At 45.3% G+C, this 20632-nt stretch overlaps 1 protein-coding gene across 5 annotated transcripts in view; it reads right to left on the bottom strand.

Annotated features, from left to right (window-relative positions):
- Nucleotides 1–20632, bottom strand: part of LOC137623254 (uncharacterized) — a 54541-nt gene that overhangs the window by 18925 nt on the left and 14984 nt on the right. For all 5 annotated transcript variants that reach the window (XM_068354001.1, XM_068354002.1, XM_068354004.1 and 2 more), the window contains exons 4-5: nucleotides 16403–18999; nucleotides 15403–15599 (exon numbers count right to left, since the gene is read on the bottom strand). In XM_068354001.1, the coding sequence (XP_068210102.1) occupies nucleotides 15403–15599; nucleotides 16403–18999 (2794 nt within the window). The remainder of the gene's footprint in view (nucleotides 1–15402; nucleotides 15600–16402; nucleotides 19000–20632) is intronic.

Consider the following 20632-nt stretch of genomic DNA (forward strand, 5'->3'; position numbering starts at 1 on the left):
GTACAGCAATGCGCAAAATATAGAAATCCACTTTTGATTGTATTTTGGGGACTATGAAAAAGCAGTATCTCAAACTCATCACTGGGCATAGTAACAACTGATCTGCTTAAAAGGTTGAACTTAATCCTTTCATTTTCTATGTTGTGGAAAGGTACATCAGCATCCTGGAAAGTAAGAACAATCATTAATGTTCCAGGTACTTTATGTACTTTCCACACTGATAGTGGACACATAGCCAATATCTCCTCTTCTGTAAATTCATATAGATCCCTATTGAAAACCACTCCCCTTCCATAGCTAAAGTTTAGATGGCGTTTGTCGTCCAGTTTTATATCATCATTTACTGTCTTCAAATTGGACAATATAACAGACTGTGTATAATTTGGCCTTTATCAAGTAACTTTTCTTACCAAATCGAGATATATCTCCAGGTGCGATCGTTCCTACCTTCCTCTGAAGAAATTTGCAGATCTTGAAATAATTTCCCATACCTCCTGTAGATTAAGCAAGAAGCCACATTGGTGGTCTTGGCTTTCTTTGGGATGGCATATCTACCTTTATATCTTTATCAATCAAGTCTGCTGGTCTGTAGACATCCAGATCTTTAGGTGCCCCATCACACAGAGCACCCTTAATACTCATATTACCTACTTTAATATTAACAATGTTACGGCTTGCATGAAATGCTTATTCATGACAATTAAATGATAACCAAGAATCCCAATTATCATCTTGAAGTATCATTGTAATTTTTCTTATTAATCCATAGCACTCAAATATTGTATGTAGCACATCATAATTAGCTTCTAATGAGCTTTGGGTAATGTGCAGGACTTTCAATTTTCCTGTGTTGCCCAAATTACCCTTTTTTTCGAATGTTCAAAGAATAGTCCTTTTCGAGTTCCTAAGTCGTCAACAGAATTTTCTTTGAACGAATTGCCAGAGGTCGTCAACAGTGCCGGGGGCGAGTCAGCATATCCAGGGGAGGGGGGTGGTCGTTGTCACAAAAATCCATTAGAAAAAAGAAAAGTGTGATATTTTAAATAGTTTGATTCACCTGCTTGAGAACATTAAGGCATCACATGTTGGGAAGGAAATTTGCACTCTCCACTACCGGCACAATGAGAATATACTTCCCAGATGGTCCACTCAATACCTTACCCAAAGGATAGCACCAAGAGTTCTTGGACATATTCTTCCAGAACGGGGGTGGAGTGTTAGAAGAATTGGGGGAAGGCTGGTGGTGGTGTACTCCAGCTCCAGCCTAGTCCGTTCTTGACGATACTGTGAGCCCAGGGATCGAAGGTCCAACGATCCTGGAAGAGGCGGAGTCTTCCTCCCACCGGAAGCATCTCATTGCTTCTAGTTTCCAGAGGGTTTACCTCCTCGACCGCTTGCTCCCCTGCCTCCTCTCCCTCTGGAGGGACGTCTAGAGGAGTCTCTACCGGTGCCTCTACCTTTGGGACGGAAGGTATTAGTCTGCCTCTCGTAGGCAGGCGCGAAGGCTGGTGACTGAGTCACCACTGGCTGGGGTACCAGTTGGAAAGTTTGTTGGGGCTGTGCCACCAACTGGGGAGTAGCGGTCGCAGGAAGCTGATGTTTAGCCTGACGAGGCTGTGCCCTTGGTCTCTTGGACTTCTTTGGTTGGGGGCCTTCATCCGGAGAAGATTTCCGTTTCGACGACATGCCCCACTTTTGGAGAAGGTTCCTGTTCTCCATGGCGGCCTTGTCGACGATCTCCTTGACCAAGTCATTGGGGAAGAGATCTTTTCCCCAAATGTTGAAGGAAATCAGCTTCCTCGGTTCGTGTTTGACTGCGGCTGACGCAAACATGAACTCTCTGCAAGCCCTCCGTGCTCTGACAAAGCTAAAGAAGTCTTTCATCAGGGTCACTAGGTGGGTCTTGGCTAAGACCATGAAGACGCCTGGGGTCCTGTGTTCCCCAGCCATCGTCTCCATTATCACTTGGGTGAGAGAGGCATCCAGCCTCTCTTTCGTATCCTGCTCCCAACGAAGGAGATACTCCGAGAGCTTGGGAAGGTTCTCACTGAACTGACGTCCAGCGATGTCGGCCTCCAACTTTCCCACAGAGAAAGTTAACTGAATGTCCTTCCAGTTCTTGCCGTCGGGGGGTAGGGCGAGGGAGAGGAGCCAACGTTCTTCCAATGTAGGGCAAGGTTTCCCTTCCTCCACTGCCTTAAGCACTGCCAGGAGAGACTTCTCCACGAAGGGGAAGACCATGGTGCTTGGAGCAAGAAAGGACGGGTGTTTCTTGCTAAGGGTCGGCACCTTAGAGTTGGTGTAGGCCTTGTACTTCAAGCAACCGGCTAGCAGAGATTGAGCCTTTGCATGGTCAAATACGATGACCTCCTTCCGCTCGGTTTCTTCCTTAGAAACGGGTTCTGATTTGAGGCATATAAAGCAGTCTGCATATGCCTCAAAGCTAAGCCAGAATTCCACCTCTTCTAGGGGGACGGCGCCTAGCTTGTCATTAATCACGATCCTACCGCTGGTGAAGGGCATGTACTCAGCATGCATCCACGGGTTGGTCACAGAGCAGGTAGGAAGGTCCTTGACGTAGAAGTCACGGCGCCGAATGCTGCAGAAGGCGCTCTTACACCGGATGTACTCCTCCTGTAAAGAAAGGAAAGGTACATGAGTATGCGGGAGTCTATTATATTAGACTTAGAAGAATTTTAGATTAGCCTTAATGTAATCTTAATTATAATGTAAGATTCCTTTCCAAGTGTAAGCTTAGGATAGGTAAGCTGGAAATGAAATAGGAAAGACACATACTTGTGAATTCCGCCCAGCCAATTGCCGCGACCCTTCTCCACTACTAATTCAAGGGCTACTATCAAGGTAGGCCCGAAGGAGGAATCTAGCCCGAAGGAGGAATCTAGCCCGAGGGTTAGAGTAGCATAAGTAGGACTTCCTCCAGGGATCAGTCGTGGGGAAAGGGAGAGCTGATGATCAATCAGCATAAAGAAATGGGGGAATATTAATCCCCAATTCAAGCGGGTCCCGACAAGGGATTGTGCATGGATGTACAGAGTATGCTAGAAAAAATATCTATTGCATAACCACACACCATAGTTTTCTGTCTAGAGTATGTACTATACCGCAGATGTACTGGCTACTGTATACAGCCATACAACAGACACTGCCGGCAGGGTTAGTGCAAGAGGACGGTTCACTATCACAATACTGTAATATAGGTGGCGCTGGCGGGCCGCCGGCGCTTCGGCTGCCCAACGGACTGCCGGAGGCACACCAGCCACCGGCGGAGGGTAACCCACCCCAACCATCATTCTATGTGGCAGGGAAAGGGAGACAACCCCAAGCATTGTCGGTAGGTTGCCGGCATGCCGGGGACCGCCGGCAGACGGTGAAGGTACACCTACCCTGTCATAGTTCCATGTGACTAGGAGGAGACCTAGGTTATATTGCCGGCAGAGTCGTTGTGACAGTGGGCTGGCACTAGATCGGAGAGAAAGAGAAAGCAGTGAAGGAAGGGGAGGGAAGGGCGGATGCTCACTACCCTAACCTCGCCTTCCTCGAGAAGGAGCGTTCAAATGGAAGGAGGAGCATATGATCAGGCTTCCATCCAGCCGCAGCTCTGCCGTCGGTCGGCTAGGGCTGCGGGTGGCGATCCAAGGGAGGACCGAGGAACGCTCTGAGACAGCAGGGAAGTCTCCCGCCGGCAGATAGACCTGCCGCTATGCTATCCCATAGCAGTATTATGCAAGGGAAGCTGAACGGCTTGGCCCAGCGGGCGAAAGACCGGGCCGACCCCACAACCCACTGGTACTCGATGAATTGTAGGACAATGGACAGGGGTGTGATGGCTAGGCCATCACCAAAGGACAGAGGGGGGGAGGGGAAAGGGTCCTGTGTAGGGGTGTAGGGGTTGGTGTAAGCCTTCCCAAGCAGCACCCTAAAAGGGGACTCTGTTTCGGTACCAGCACCACCCAGGTATAGGGAGAGTTCATTCTCCAGCCTAGTGTGGGTTAGAAGGGTATTGTCAGGCTGTCCCAAACTATAAAGAAACAGAATCCTTAAGCCTGCCTAACCTAGGCTAGGGAATGCATATCTCCTAGCCCAGAATAGGCAAACACAGGACAAGTCACTAGGCCTCAGGGAGGAGGGGTCTAGTAACCCTTCCAGGTGTGGTTTAGGGTTGGGAGCGGAGCCCTCCCCCCTCTTTGCCATCCAGCAAGGACCAACAGGAGAGTTCATTCACCTATTGGAGTAGCTGGGGGCAAACGACGTGTACTCTGAGGTTCTGACCCAAACTCAAAGCTCATGTACTTTGGCTCTGGGGAGGGAAAGAAAATCCTAGCCTAACCTTACCAGAATCACAATTCAAGGCAAGGAGGGCTAGGATGTAGCCTAGGCTACCTCAGAGGGAGGAGAGATTACCTTATATGTAAAGGTAACTGGGGAGGTGCAAAAAGTCTATAAAAGCCCCTAGGCCACTAGGTTAGGGGCAGGGGAATCGATTACCTTATTCATCAAAACCCCTTATATACTCTCAAGGAGGAGGAAAAACCCATGTGCAATCACTGAATCTTATATGTATAATTGCTTCATATCTTCATTTAATTAAATAACACCAGGAACACACATATCATGCATGAAAGTAAACTAAAGCGCCTAGGCTAGCATTTCTAGCAGCATAAAATCGGCTACCTACACTGGCCGAAATTAAAGAATACTATCGGCATAATATAACTAATTCCTAGCAATGAAGAGTAAATAACTAATACTGGTAATTAGTTAAGAAACCGGGACAGTCTTTCTGGCTAACTAAATAAAGCACGAGATGCAAAGCTATTAGGCAATAGCTCCGCCACAAAACACAGTATATTTCGATAGAAAAGCATTACTTTACGGCCAGAACTAATTTATACAGTATAAGAATTAAATACTCCACCTTTCAAAGGCAGAAGCTGAAGATTGTGACATGGCTGCAGTAAAAAGCGAAACAACTGGGAAAAGCACTTGGTCAAACACGCTATTACAAAAGGAATGGAGTTAGCGGGCGGTGATGACGTCAGCCAAGATGGCGTCGCATATGAAGTCATCTGAGTACCCATAACAGTAATGGAGGAGGAGAACTTTGTAATGGCTCCTCCCATATCTTGCCACCAACTCCCCCATCGAAGCGTAAACACTATGTGGGGTGCAGATAGTGATGTGGCGTGTCAAGAATGCGTCCCCTGTTAATATGTGATATCCTAAAGGACAACCTTAAGGGTACTCGCGCCAGAAGTTAGAATTCTGGAAACCTTTAGTTTAATTCTCTGGGAATATCCACTGTAGTCATATATACCCTTAGGAAGCTACTGAAGGAACATATAGATATATATTGACAACTTCATCTTGCCTATATTCTTATTCTTCTACTTCTACTTGTCTCCCTACTGGGTGTAGGGTCCTGCTGTCAGTACCTGTTAAAAGAAATAATAACTGATTAAGGCACTTCTTTGGGGGGACACTTGAGGGATATAAAAAAAATGTAAAAATTAATGTTTTTTCAAACAATCCTAACCAAAAAGCTTTCTTTGACACAAACCATCATTCATTGCAACGGGAGCGTCTAGCTCTCATTCCAGAATGGCGTGAGCGTCGAGAATGCCTAGCTAGCGAATGTGAGCGTCGGCCTCGCGAACGGAGCCCTCGCGATCGTGAGCGCTACCCTCGTAAAGGGGAGCGTCCTCCTCGCGAGTAGGAGCACTATCTTCGTTATCTAGATCGTCGAGATCTAGAACACAAGCGTCTGGCCCTGGGTCTAGACTGGGATGCTCGTGATTGTACAGAGCTCAATTGCAAGACTTCTGATGAATATGAACGCCTCCGAAGAGAGCATTGAGACCAAATGTCACGTGAGCGTGAAGCTCTAAAGCCAGAACACCTTCTAGAAGAAGAGCATTCAGATTGTGATGACCTACAATCCAGATGTCTTCCAATCTTCTCGAACGATGATGAGAAGTGTGTCCCAAAGGACAAGAAGATGGTGAGGCTTGTTCTTTGGCGCTGCTGGTGGAGGGAGCGCTGGACTCAGGAAGATCATCACCTGCAACCGGTGGGTTCCTGAGGGATGAAACAGAAGGTTAGAGGTTACAGGACGATGAGGTCCCAGGATGGCGAGCAGGAGGTCGTTGGAGGGGCGAACGCGAGCAATTGCCTCGCCCCCGGGTGGAAGGTCTAGGAGAGGTGGCAGATAGACTTCGCACAGCTCTAAAGCATGAGATGTTGAAAGCTCTGGAGAAAGGTCCTTCCCGGCACTGCGCTGAAGGAGATGCAGAAGTTCTTCCTTCGAAGGAGCTCCAGAAACCCCTAAGGTTGGCCACACATCTGAAAGGGAGAAAGGCTCCCCGGCGGCTGGATGTGATGTTGCTCCTCTAGGGGAAGCAACTACCCATTTTCGCAGTACCCTGGGGTTGCGTAAGGAGTTGGTCGGTCTGCGCTACTGCTCGATTTGGGGGTACAGTACTATAAGAGGAAGAAGAACGCGCTTTCCTCGCCCCTAAGGAAGAAAGATCCTATTTGGCCTTCTTTCAGCACCGCTCAAATTTCTCCATTTGGGAGGCAGGCCACTCCCTACACTCTGCGTATGGCGAACCCTGCTCGCAACAATGCCCTCTACATGAAGGACACAGAGAGTGCGGATCGGTATCCAACGATGACATGAAGGTACCGCACGCAGCACCCTCGCGCCATGGACAGGTTCGCATGAAGGCAATCCAAAGAAATCATGCACACCTGAAAAGATGTCCAATGACAGCCTCGGGGGAGTGAGAGGAGAAAAAGTGACGTACCTCACAGGTGTGAGAGTACATATAAAGGTGGCTTGGTACCCCAGAGCCACCCCCAGCTTACCCACTCAAACGGTTAGGCAATGTTGCCACCTCGCACTTCAAGTCTAATGGCTACCTTCCAGCTTCGCCGAAAGATAATCCAAATAAAAAACAGAAGGTTTGTTAGTAAGGGAACAAATTATATCATACACAACTAACTTATTCAAGCTTTTACATTTGATTGTTTAAAGCTAGCCTATGTATTGTGGTGGCCTGGCCATGATCAATGTTGACCAGTTCAAGACAGAAATTCAATAATAATAAATTGAAGTTGATGAACACTTAGCTTCAAAAAGTATTTTAAAAATGTTTATTAAAAAAAATTCAGATTTTAGCTGGGAAACAACTTTTTCTTCTGCTTTCCTTCTCATCACGTGATTCTGTGGAGTGGTGAAGGCAAGATCAATGAAGCCTTTACCCATTTCCAGGTCATAAATCCTGGCCCTCCTTGTATCATATTATTCTTACTGGCTTTGCCTCTTTCTCCTTTTGTATAAAATCATAGTGTATTTGTTAATTATGTGAATAAACCATTATAAGTAACTTCTTTTCTTTATCCATCCTTATTATGCTATCTTTAAAAAATAGGACAAATTCGTAGATAATTTGTATTTTTCCTAACTATACAAACCTTAGCTATTTAATAGGGGTATTACTGTACTTTCGGCGTAGCTGAAATGACGAGCCATTAACTTTTAACGAGGGTTTACTACCCACACCACTAGTTAGCGGGGGTAGGGGAGGGTAGCTTGCTAACCCCCCCCCTCTCACACACCTGTGCTTGAGCTCACTTTGCTTGGAGGTAGGACTTCAAGGGGAATAGGGCTGGCAAGTTTGGTTAAATAGCTAAGGTTTGTATACTTACGAAAAATACAAATTATCTACGAATGTCATTTGTTCCGTAACTGACATTCAAACCATGCTATTTATTAGGGGTGACTCACCCATTAGGAAGGGTGGACATCCCAGCCAGTCTTTTGGCTTTTGGCTTTGCCTGGGGGCTCGTTATTTGAGTGTGTAAGCACCCAAGAAATAAAGAGTCCCTGCACCTCGCTAGAACCTTGCTACGCAAGGACTGCGCCCTACGCAAGCTGTGTTTGAAGGTATGAAGAAATGTGACTCGTCCTAGGAAGTTGTTCTGAAGTTCTTTTGATGGAAACTTGTAGACATGGACTCCCCCAATACCACATCGTCAGGGTATAGGGACATAACAGTATTAATCTTGATGCTAGGAACACAAGGGAGCATGGTTTACCTGCAGTGGTTTGAGGTCAGCTATGCAGAGAACCCAGGATGCTGCTTTCCCCAAGAGAGGGAATGATGAAGAAAAGAATAAGGGCCAGTCAAACCTTTTCATTCATGCAGACTGAAACCGGGTAACAATGCCCTCAACCTTCTGCTACTTGTCCAATAAGGAGCTTCAGGTTTTAAACCAGCTGTTGTGCAACCACCACAGGGCCGATAGCAAATGTATCAAGTCTCCTGTGGGTCACATCTTGCAGGTAGTGGGATGTGAATGTTGTTTGACGTTTCCACACCCCAGCTTGAAGAACCTGCGTCACTGAGAAATTTCTTTTGAAGGCCAGGGACGTAGCTATGCCCCTGACATCATGTGCTCTAGGGCGACATGATGGAAGAGGGTCTGGATTCAAGGCCAGGTCAATGACCCTAAGAATCCATGCAGAGATGGTGTTCTTGGTGACCCTCCTCTTAGTCCTTCCAGTTCTGACGAATAGACCTGGTACATGAGGACGGGCTGCAGCTGTTCTTTTGAGGTACAGCCTCAAGCTCCTTACTGGGCATATTAAGAGATGGTCTGGGTCATCCGTTACAGTACAGAGACTAGAAATCTGGAAAGAGTCGAATCGAGGATCCGCCACTCCAGGATTCTGAGTCTTAGCAATAAACTCAAGGACCAAGATGAACGTTACCTCTCCCTATCCCCTTGAATGGGCGATGTCATACGAAGGACCATGAAGTTCGCTGACTCGCTTGGCCGAGGCCAAAGCTAGCAGGAATATCATCTTCCAAGTTAGGTGGCGATCTGATGCCTGGCGTAATGGTTCATATTGAGGTCTCTAAAGAGACCTGAGAACTCGAACCATGTTCCATGGGGGAGGTCTCACTTCCGACAGAGGGCAGGTAAGTTCATAACTACGTATGAGTAGGGAAAGTTCTAGCGATGAAGAAATGTCCATTCCTTTTAGCCTGAAGGCTAGACTTAAAGCTGAGCGATAGCCTTTCACTACCGAGACTGAAAGGTGCATTTCTTCCACGACACCCACAAAAGACTTTCCACTTTGCCTGGTAGACTGCTGCCGAAGACTTTCTTAGGTGTCCAGACATCCTGACAGCAACTTGTTGCGAAATTCCTCTCTCAGAGAGTAGATGCTGGATAGTCTCCAGGCGTGAAATCGTAGTGAACCTACGGCTTTGTGGAAGATGTTGGCATGTGGTTGTTGATTAGATTGTGTCGTGGAGGGAGTTCTCTTGGTAGCTCCGTTAGGAGTTGCAGAAGGTCCGGGAACCATTCCGCGTGATGCCATAGCGGAGCTATAAGGGTCATTGAAAGATTGACCGATGTTCTGGTCTTGTTGAGTACCCTCCTCATCAGACAGAACAGGGGAAAGGCGTAAACATCGATGTTGTCCCACCATTGTTGGAAAGCATCTTGCCAGAGCCTTGGGGTCTGGGACTGGGAAACTGTACAGCGGAAGCCTGAAGTTCAGGGCCGGTTCGAAAAGATCCACAGTTGGAGAACCCCACAAAGTCAGGGCTTTGTTGGCTACTAGATGATCCAAAGACCACTCACTACTCACTATCTGAGAAGCTCTGCTCAGGTTGTCGGCGAGCAAGTTCCTTTTGCCCAGAATGAAGCGTGCCGATAATGGTATCGAGTGGATTTCGGCCCATCTCAGTATCTCTACTGCTAGATGGGATAGTTGCTGCGAAAAAGTACCTCCTTGTTTGTTGATGTAGGCCACTACTGTGGTGTTGTCGCTCATCACCACCACAGAGTGACTTGCCAGGTACTGTTGGAACTGTTGAAGGGCCAGAAAGATGGCCTTTATCTCTAGGAGATTTAAATGGAGGTACTTTTCTGACACTGACCAGAGGCCTGAGGCCGTGTGGTGCAGCACGTGGGGCCCCCACCCTGTTTTTGAAGCATCTGAAAACAGCATCAAATCCGGGGGAGGACGAGGAGATCCACTCCTTTTCGTAGGTTCTCGTCTGCCACCCATCACTGAAGATCCGTCAGTTCCGCAGGTTCCATGGGGATCTGGATGTCCGGGGAATCGTACCCTTGATTCCAGCAGGACTTGAGTCGCCACTGGAGGTATCTCATCCTGAGGCGACCGTTGGGAACTAGACGGGCCAGCAATGAAAGATGACCGAGGAGATGTAACCACAATTGGGCTGGAAGTTTTTCTCGTCTGAGAAAAGGTCTTGCAACCTTCCTCAGCCTTGCTTTCCTGTCGTCTGATGGGAAGGCTTTGTGGAGATTGGTGTCTATAATCATGCCTAGGTATACCAGTCTTTGAGTAGGAAGCAGTGAGGACTTCTCGACATTTACCATGATCCCCAGATCTTGGGAAATTCTCAGAAGTTTGTCTCTGTGTTGAAGAATAGATGACACCGAGTCTGCTAGGATTAACCAGTCGTCCAGATAACGGAGGAGACGGATGCCAATCCTGTGTGCCCAAGATGATATTAGGGTGAACACTGGTGAAAACTTGTGGTGCTGTGAAGAGAACGAAGCACAGCACCTCGAACTGGTACTTTCTGTTGTCTAGGCTGAATCTTAAGTACTTCCTTGAAGACGGATGGATTGGGATCTGGAAGTACGCGTCCTTTAGGTCCAGTGTGCACATGAAGTCTTGCGGTCTTACTGCTAGTCTGACCGTGTCCGCCGTCTCCATGCTCAACGGAGTTTGTTTGACAAACTTGTTCAGAGCTGAGAGGTCGATGACTGGTCTCCAGCCTCCTGACGCCTTCTTTACAAGAAAGAGTCGACTGAAGAAGCCTGGAGATTCGTCGAGGACCTCTTGGAGAGTACCGTTCTTTAACAGGGTCTGGACTTCTGCTCAAAGGGCTTGCCCCCTTGCCGATCCCATGGCAAGGGAGTTCAATGACACTGGATTCGTCGTCAGGGGAGGTAGAGATGTTATGAACGGGACGCGATATCCTAGACTGATCACGGAAATTGTCCAGGAATCGGCCCCGAGTTGCTTCCACTTGTATGAGCAACTTTGTAGGCATCCCCCCACTGGTGGACATGCAGGGGGACAGCCTATCCTAGCGTTTGCAGCCTCGGCTGCTCCCTCTAGGATTCTTGCCTCCCCTGAAGGACTTTTTGTCTTTTCTTCCTTTGACAGGAAAGGGCTTAGACACCATGGTCTTCGCTGCTGTCGTCGTTTTAGCGGTCTTGACTGGACGGGACTGCTGTAGTGCTGTTAAAGCCCTATGAAGGAGGGAGTCTTGATGAGACTTCCTCCAACTCTCAGCGGCATGTTCCACATCCTTAGGCTCAAACAAGATGGATTTTTCTAGAGAAGAATGTCTGAGCCTATTGATCTCGGTGCTAGGTACCTTCTGATGGAATCTCTCAGCTACTGCATCCCAACGTTTCAGAATGGTATTTGCCCACAAGTTCGAGACTTGGTGGGCCAGAAACTTGATCGTGCGAGTACCTGAGAGAAGAAAAGTCTCCATAGCTTTCCTGGTACGTTCTTTGGGAAGATCCTCAGAACGTATCATGATACCTAAGGTCCCCAAGCAGATGTCGAGCCACGAAGTGGCTTGCATAGCACACTTCACAACTTTCTCCTGGTTAAGGATCTCGGTTGCCGAGAATGAGACCTGCCGGTTACTCTCTCTCTCAAGAGATACTCCACGGGTAAGCTCTTCCAGCGAGTGGTGAAGAGAAAGAGCTAAACAAGGATCCTTAAGTACCTCCTCTGCTGTACGCGAGGAGGTGGAAGGAGCTTGTTGGTAGCACTGGAACGGTTGGAGGAGGACATCTCAGAGAGCTGTAGAGATCTTGTCCCTGGTACTCTCAACCCCTGAAACCAGGGCAGTGCTGCACTGGTCTTGGAGAGTTTCTGAGTACCAAATACATGGTCTAAGACAGTGTCCTTGCCCTCTCGAGGAGGGATCTCTGGGTCGGAAAACCCTTTGAGAGCCCTCATTAGAGTCAGAACTTGCCAAAACGCATGTTCTGACTCTTGCTGGTCTCCTCCTGATGTAGGACTTGCAGAGAAGTTTCCTGTCCCAAAGGCTCTTCTTGGGGAGAGTCGCGGACGTTCTCCGAGTGGCTAGCTGGCTCTATCTTAGACCTAGTAGAGGACTTCGGTAATGTTTTAGAGTCCTTAGATTCCTTCCTGGGAAGGATGTAGGACTCCAACATTGACGGGGATGGCATGTTCCTTTCAGTCCCCACCTGAGAAGACATCTCGGCGCGAGGAGAGGTTTCCCTCATTGGTGAGATGGGGGAAAGTCTCTCCTCCCGTGATTCCCGAGGACGGGAAATCTTCGTCCGAAGGGGAAGGAGAAACGGTCTGGGGGAAAGAAGGAACCTGCCTCGAAGGCTTGCGTGGAGTCAGTTTTACCCTTGGAGAAGTTACCGCGTCCGGAACTCCTCTTTTTCTCTTCAAAGGGGTAGACGCAGCCAAGGATCTGTGCCCAATTCAGAGAAGAAAGGCTTTAATGCCTGCGTTACGGCTCTGATTAGTGCACCGAACCAGGGCTGTTGGCTGACAGACGCGCTGTTAGACATACCCCTTAAAAGGACAGGAATTGAAGGATCCCTAGGAGGAGTTCTCATCATTGGTGGGTTCGCCTGAAAAGGCTTTAGGATCCTAGACCCCTCTAGATGTTTCCCTTCTCACACAATGCACGCTGGTATGCACTTGCAGGGAGGGGAATGAGATGGTGGCGACCTTGCAGTTCGTAGTTCAGCAGTCTCGCGCGGGGGAGGATATTGACGCTCGCGCGAGGGAGAATACCGGGAGTCGCGCGCGGGAGACTGCGGGCGTGCGCGTAGGAGACTGCGGGGGTGCGCGGGAGACTGATGGCGCACAGGAGTGCGTGCGGGAGACTGTGGGCACACAGGAGTGCGTGCGGGAGACTGTGGGCACACAGGAGTGCGTGCGGGAGACTGTTGGCGCGCAGGATCAAGGAGTTGAGTGCGTGGGCGAGAGTTTGCGCGTGCCTGTACCAGTCGTAGGGTGCACGCGCGCAGGAGAAAGACCCTTAGCGGGTGGGTGCGCAGTTGAAGTCTGTGCTGCTCGTGGGCGCGAATCCGTAAGAGAGGATGGGCGAGTGCGCGCGCATATCCTCACGGGTGCATGAGGGCCTTAGAGAGCACTGGCGCGATGGTGAGAGCTGAAACGTGGGAGAAGTCAATCTAGTTGAATTCCCAGTAGCGCCCAGATCAGTAGATCGTGGGTGCGCAGGAGAAACAACTGCTGGGCGAGAGCGCTGGCGTGCAGGATATCGCTGGCAAGTAGGAGAGCGCTGGCACTCAGGAGGTTAACAGCGCACAGGTGAGGGTTGGCGCGCAGATAGGCGTGGACGCGTATGCTTAGGCTTAGGCAAGGCCTGGCACGCTGGAGAACATGGGCGTGTATGTGCAAAAGTGTGTGCGCAGTGCATAGAAGAGCTGGGCTCCTGTTGGGATGGATGCGCGTGTTGGCACATACGCCCTTGATTCCCTGTGTTAGGGTTTGTTGACGGGGCCTGACGAGCTACTATAGCGCGCTCGTCAGGTTTTGTTGGCGCATAGCGCGAATCAGATAGCCGCGCCTTAGCACGTTCAGATGAAACCTTACTAAGCTTATATAAGAACGGTGATGGCAGGTCGGCCGGCAGGGATGTCGGGTGGAAGGTAGGCGTGTCCTTTAAAAGGACGACCTTCCACCGAAGGAGATCGCGAACAATCTGCAGAAAGGTCCTGGACCAATGCAGTAACAATGATCGGTGATCGATGTCAAGGCTCCTCTGCGGGGGACTGCAACGAAGGTGTTGAACCGAAGAGGCGCCTCCTCACTGCAGGTGAAGGAAGGCCTCTTTGGCGAAGAGGAAGGCGAGCCTTACAACGAATGCGCCCTCTGGGGGCTGTAGGGTCAGCGAGCTGACCTTCTGCAGTCCTCCAAAGAGGAGTCTCTGTAAGTGAACTCCCCCGAGGGGAAGAAACACTAGCAGGAGAGACTGTTGGGCTTAGTTTCTCCCTCGCTGGTTAAACAGGAACAGGAGAAACTAAGCCGTCAGCTACCGTAGGGTTTGAAGAGGCAGAGGTGATGGGTGATACTGCATTGGATACCTCTGACACCACAACGTCGACAAGAGAGAGTATCAACCTCTGTTGGTGACGGCGATTGCTTGACAGCGGCACCCAATCGGATGTAGTCGAGTAAAACCTCCTTGGAGGGCGAACCCTCAAGCCCCAAGGAGGAACAAAGCTGAGAAAGGGGGAATAGTGACATATCCTCCCCTGGGGGGGAGGATAGGAGGGAGAGGTGGAGCTGCTTCACTAGGGTGAGCAACATCATCTCTCAAGCCCCGAGTTTGGTAAACAGTAAATCGGTCTACGCTACCATTCGACGGTCTCTCGAAAGAGACCGATCGAGTGGGAGCTTCGTACGAGGTTTGGGCAATGGAAGAAGAGACCTTGGGTTTTTCTCCTTTCAAAGAAACCTTCGAAGGAGAAATATCCCGTTTGGACTTCTTCTTCCGTCGTCGCGAAAACCTCTCCCACTGGGAGGTAAACCACTCCCTACACTCACTACTCCTGTTATTGCTGTCACACCGTTGGCCCCTACAGGAAGGGAAAAGGGCGTGAGGACCGGTCTCGACCGCTGACATGAATGTTCCATAGGGGCGGTCAGGAAACCCAGGGCAGGTGCGCATATTCGCAAAGGCCAACTTCACACACAAAACTAGAAAAGAAAAAGCAAAAAAGCATTAAATGGCTGCCAAATGACGGCGAGGATGAGAGCGGACACGTCCGACTACCATGTCGAGAGCAAAGTGAGCTCAAGCACAAGTGTGTGAGAGGGGGGGGTAGCAAGCTACCCTCCCCTACCCCCGCTAACTAGCGGTGTGGGTAGTAAACCCTCGTTAAAAATTAATGGCTCGTCATTTCACGCTATTAAATAGCGTGGTATGTAATACAGTTATGGAACAACTAAGTGTTTAACTAATTATCTGTTGTAGTTCCTCGTGCTTAGGCTTGACAAACACACACACACACTAAAATGTTATGATGGCCTAAATAAAACGCTCTATATAGCATAATCACTGATGTAACTAACCTAGAAAAATAAACTATGTAAGTAATGCTAAAGATATGCAACTTACATTAGAATAATAAATCAATGTACTGTACTAAAACTCATACTACCAAACATCAAGATGCAAGATTTGCATTTTAGGCAGCAGCAATGCATACAACCCTTTACTCGATACATAAAATCACAAAAACTTTAATGAAATAGGATAACAACAGAGCAAAAAGTGCTACTTCATCCTAGGCACTTACGTATCGCCACACGAATGACACCGATAACCTTCAGCTGGTATAGTCAGGCGTAGCCAAGAAGGAGGAGCCACATTTGGAGTAAACGGAGGCAAATGAACACCATCGAGTTGCCACTGGGTAAGATCAGTCCCTTCTGCTGGGAGTTCATTATTTGGTGGGGGATATTCTACAACCTCCCCTTCACCTCCTCCATTGACCTATCAATAGAGAAAACAATTACCAGAACAGTAATTATACTCTTGGATAACCAAATCTACATTCCTAAGTTACCTGAGCCAAGGTAAAGTATAACATAATTCCCAATACAATTTTTTTTAAATAAAATAAAAAATAAAAATATTATAAATCCAATTTATTCAATTAAACTTAGCTAATATATATATATAAATATATATATATATATATATATATATATATATATATATATATAGATAGATAGATAGATAGATATATATATATATATATATATATATATATATATATATATATATATATATATATATATATATATATATATATATATATATATATATATATATATATATATATATATATATATATATATATATAATACATACATACATACATACATACATACACACACACACACACAAACACACACACACACACACATATATATATATATATATATATATATATATAAAAGGATGTAGAAAATAAATTACAAACTGACACCTACAGCAAACTTTATAAGCAGACTGATAGTGACAACTTATATTCATCACTACAGCCAAGAAACTAGCAAATGGAAATAAAAGAAAATATGGTATTTAAAAAACCTTTAGTTGGAATAAATTCCAATAAAAATAAATCTGATGAAAATAAAAAAACTAATCACCCTTTTAATCAGAATGACATGATGGCTAACTATAAATCTGTTTGTACTGTATATGGAATTCTCACCTACCAAATCTTACTGAAGTTATTTTTGAATGCTAATGAAACAATTATATGCATTATTAAACAAAACTCTACTTACGAAGCTCTGCAGGTAAGCCACAAGCTCACTATTTTCTTTGTCGGACTGATGCAACAACTCGCAGCTTTTGAACCAATGGCTGCCGTCCTGTTCGGATATGGCTTTATCATAGTCACCATATTCAAGGCCACTTTCACTTCCTTCAGACATAACCACTTCAGCCTGGATAGGCATAGGAAACATGTCATCTATATCACCTTCAAATTTGTCTTCTTCTCTTTCACAGCTACTGTCTAGGATCTCAGAAACTACGTCCTTCCCAACTGTCCCGTTAACATTGTTTCCAGGAACATGAAAACTAGAGCTATCTTTAGAGGCTTGTTTTTCACTAGAGATGCTTTTCACCACAAAATCTTTTTCCAGGTGATTTTCTTTCTGAACATTGTCCTTCGGTGATTCAACAGTAGCAGAATTAAGTTTCTTTGTCTGAGGAGACAACGCTTGAACCATATGTTTACCAACTTGTTCTGCTGCATCATCGCTTCCTTCTTTGGATTTTGCCGTCATTCTGCTTTTCTTTGGAATTTTTAACTTTACACCGGTGCTTTTAGGAAGTTCTTCCTTCAAATTATTGGTTTTTGGGGACAACTTATTTTCTTTTGAGCTTATTGCATTTGGCGACTTCTCACTGGACTGATTTGAACCCTTCACAACCTCAGAATGCCCCTTCTGAATAGTTTTCTTTCCGCTGTCACTTTCCTTTTTGTTAGCACATGATTTCTCCCCCTCTTTCTTTTGGAATAAATTTCTTCCAGTTTCCACAGTTTTACTTTTTTCTTGCGGTGAAACAGCCTTTAAAGAGGCAACTTTACTCTTGTCACTATTCTTTTCTCTAGACATTTGCTTAATGTTAAAACTTTCTGAACCATTAACTTTTTCTTCTCCCTTTTTCAAATGTTTTTTCTCACTTTCTGAGACCCTTACAAATTTTGAAGACTTTTCAGAAACTAAACCATTTCCTTCTTTCTTTGTTTTCTCATTTTCATTATCTTTCAATTGTTTACCACTACCACTGGCTGATACATTCTCTTTAACATTAGGGCATATCTTCGACCTTTTACCGGTTGTATTTGACGTTTCTTCATTTTGTTCTTTGGACTTTGCAATGTCAATCACTTTTTTTTCCTGATTACTACACTTCTCCAATTGCTTTCCATCATCCATTCCTTTTGAAGACATACCCCTGCTTACAGATTTGGATTGAGAGCTAGTCACTTTCAACTGAGAACTAGAGCTGTTGACACTTTTCAATTGTGAACTCCCACTCGTCACTTTCAACAGAGTACTGGTACTTGCAGTACTTGTCTGAACACTACTACTAACACCTTTCAATGGAACACTAACACTGGGACTTTTAGCCAGAGAACCTCGACTGACTGCCTTCAACTGAGCACTGGCACTTGTAGTTGCAGTTTTGGCCTGAGCAGACACTAATTTTGGAGTACTTTTGATCACAACACTTCCACTGACTGGTTTAGATGTAATACTGCTGATACTTGTCACTTTTGGCTGGGAACTCGCACTCGTAACTTTCACTGGAGTGACGACATTTGTATTCTTAGTTTGAGGATTTACACTGACAGTTTTAGAAGATGCCCTGACAACTGCACCTTTGACCTGCGTACTCTCAGTAACTGATTTTATTGGAACACTGACACTTTTACTTTTGGCCTGAGAACTGGAACCACTCGCTTGTATAAGTGCACTAGGTTCATCATTTTTCGACACAGAGGGAGAAGTACCTCTCGTATTATCTGTGTCCTCATCCTTTGAATCGTCACTGTCAGAATCGCTGTCGCTGTCTGATCCATCTGATTCGGATGATGAAGAATCACTGCTGTCTGAATCAGAATCCCTGTCAGAATCACTATCCGAGTTAGTGTCACTGTCTTCGAGGGTCGACATACGCTTACCCTCTATTAAAGGTCTATATTTTTCGGGCGATACTTGGTCTCTGGGCAAAAGAATATTCGTATCCAGGCTGCTCCTCCCCGGCAGGCTTTGGACAGTTTTTAAATGCGCAACATCCCTATCGGAATACAAACCCACTCCAAACGTAATATCTTTGGAACGCTGCACACTTTGTTCACGTTTACTTTCCATGTCCTCTTTCTTTGCCAAGCTTGAAATAATGTGCAATTCTTTCTGAATGCTTTTGTTTTCTACGCTAGCTTTGAGTTCAGGAACAACAGTTAAAGTTTCACGAGTTTGTACCAAATGTTGCCCTTCTTCACTGTCCTTTTGCAATGACTCTCGAGTACAAGAAAGGTTTTCGTTCTTCTTTTGAGGAGGCTGACTATCGTGTGAGAGGCATCCCCCATCATTCTTGTCATTTTTTCCCTCTGTCACCTGGACAAAAGCCCTTAACTGGGCCAATCCCTCATCGGTTTCTTGGCCTTCTGCTGATTCATATGACTCTATCATATCCTCTTTCAACTCGGATGCTGGCAAATCAGACAACTCATTGGCCTGGACCATCTCTGCTCTAGATGGATCATCATCATCTTCCTCATCATAATCGGCAACAAACTTGTTGGTCATGTCCTTGTTCATGTAGTCAGTTTCACTTGAATCCATTAGGTAATTATCTTCATACTCTGCAAAAAAAGGATCAAATTATATGAAGGATCAAATTATATTAACTAAAAATACTTCAAAAGATGCAAAACAACAACAGCAATGTGCTTCATCCTGCACCTTCTTCAGTAAAACATTATCTGGTAAAAATCTAAATAGCTTTAATTATGTTCCATAGGCTTATTAAAAAATCCTTGCTGCTTTTTTTTTTCTCTTCTTAAGGCTAAACCTAGCAGTATTTACAAAAGTGCAAAGTATTTGTATCACTAGGCATGCGAGTTCTCCTATAATAAATATATTGCATACTATGCTCTCACAAGTACATAAACCGGAAGAAAAGAAGGGTTTTATAATATATCTATGAATGTTCATTAAAAGCTAATATACAGTACTGACTAGTTACAAACAGAATACATGTATCACCTTTGATGATAGATGAACAGAGCTAAAAGAGGAAATAAAAAGAATCTGGACTAGAAACGGCTTCAGTAACACAAAAGGTCAAATGCCATATTTGGGTAACAGAGAAACTGGAAAATAATGGAAAAGAAAATCAATATCAGCAAGGTGCTAGAAGTACCTGTAATAGTATTATTTGTGAAAGATAGTTGGACTAATATAGCATTTGATGGCCAGAAATGAAAGCAGGCAAATAGAAAAGTATGCACCAGTGAAAAAATAAATAAATTTAAAGACTTTGGCAACAGCTGACTTCATGTTATTGAAACGTGAGAAGGGTGACGAGGCATCATGAAAGTGGGGGGAGAATTGCCTATTCCACCATTTTTTCTTTGACTATAAGACCAAATAAAGGACTGAGTAGGCTTAAAGTTAAGGGTGCGACTCACCACCATTAAAATACAGGTAATATTATTCAATAGTTACAGAACTTCACTCCCACTACTGTTTTGTTTCGTTATTTTTTTTTTATTTAAAAAATATTTTAAAGATAATTTTATGCTCTAAAAGATCTTAACTAATACATTTTCTCAGCATTTCTATTTCTTTATATATACTACTTTATCAATGTATAGACCCTCAAAGGTGACTATTTTTCATAGGAATTTTTTTTTCCAGAGTGAATGCATTGATTGTAGGGCTTAAAATTCCTCCTCTTTTCATGTTTGAATAATAAAAATTGATCAATAACAGAAAATGTAGTAGTAAATTTTCTCCGAAAATTAACCGCTTTGAGAAATCGAACTTCAAAGTTTTATTTCGTTGAGATTGGTTAGATATACTTTAATATGCATAAGCATGGATTTTTAGCAGTAATTTTCCTCACCACTGTGGATCATAAAGATTTAATCATCACATTTCAGAGATGTTTACTAAGCATTGGTGAGCCTCTTCCCTCAAATCCAGAAATATATACAATGCATGTACCAAGTACCCAAACAAGCAAGAGGTTGCTAGCCTAATATATTCTTGTCTGCGTATTTTAGGGGGTAAATGTTACAATTTAGGCATGTTTGTTTATTATCTCTTGACACTTTATGCATATTTCAGCATAAGCATAACATAAAATTGGTAAATATATAAGTAAGCAGACAAAGAAATATGTTAAATTTAACTTGGAGAGAAGTGCAGTAAAAGTTCATTTACACTACCATCAAGAAAATGAGAAAATTGATACAATATCAATTATGGAAC

Source organism: Palaemon carinicauda, chromosome 30 (genome assembly GCF_036898095.1).
Source record: "Palaemon carinicauda isolate YSFRI2023 chromosome 30, ASM3689809v2, whole genome shotgun sequence".
Taxonomy (NCBI): domain Eukaryota; kingdom Metazoa; phylum Arthropoda; class Malacostraca; order Decapoda; family Palaemonidae; genus Palaemon; species Palaemon carinicauda.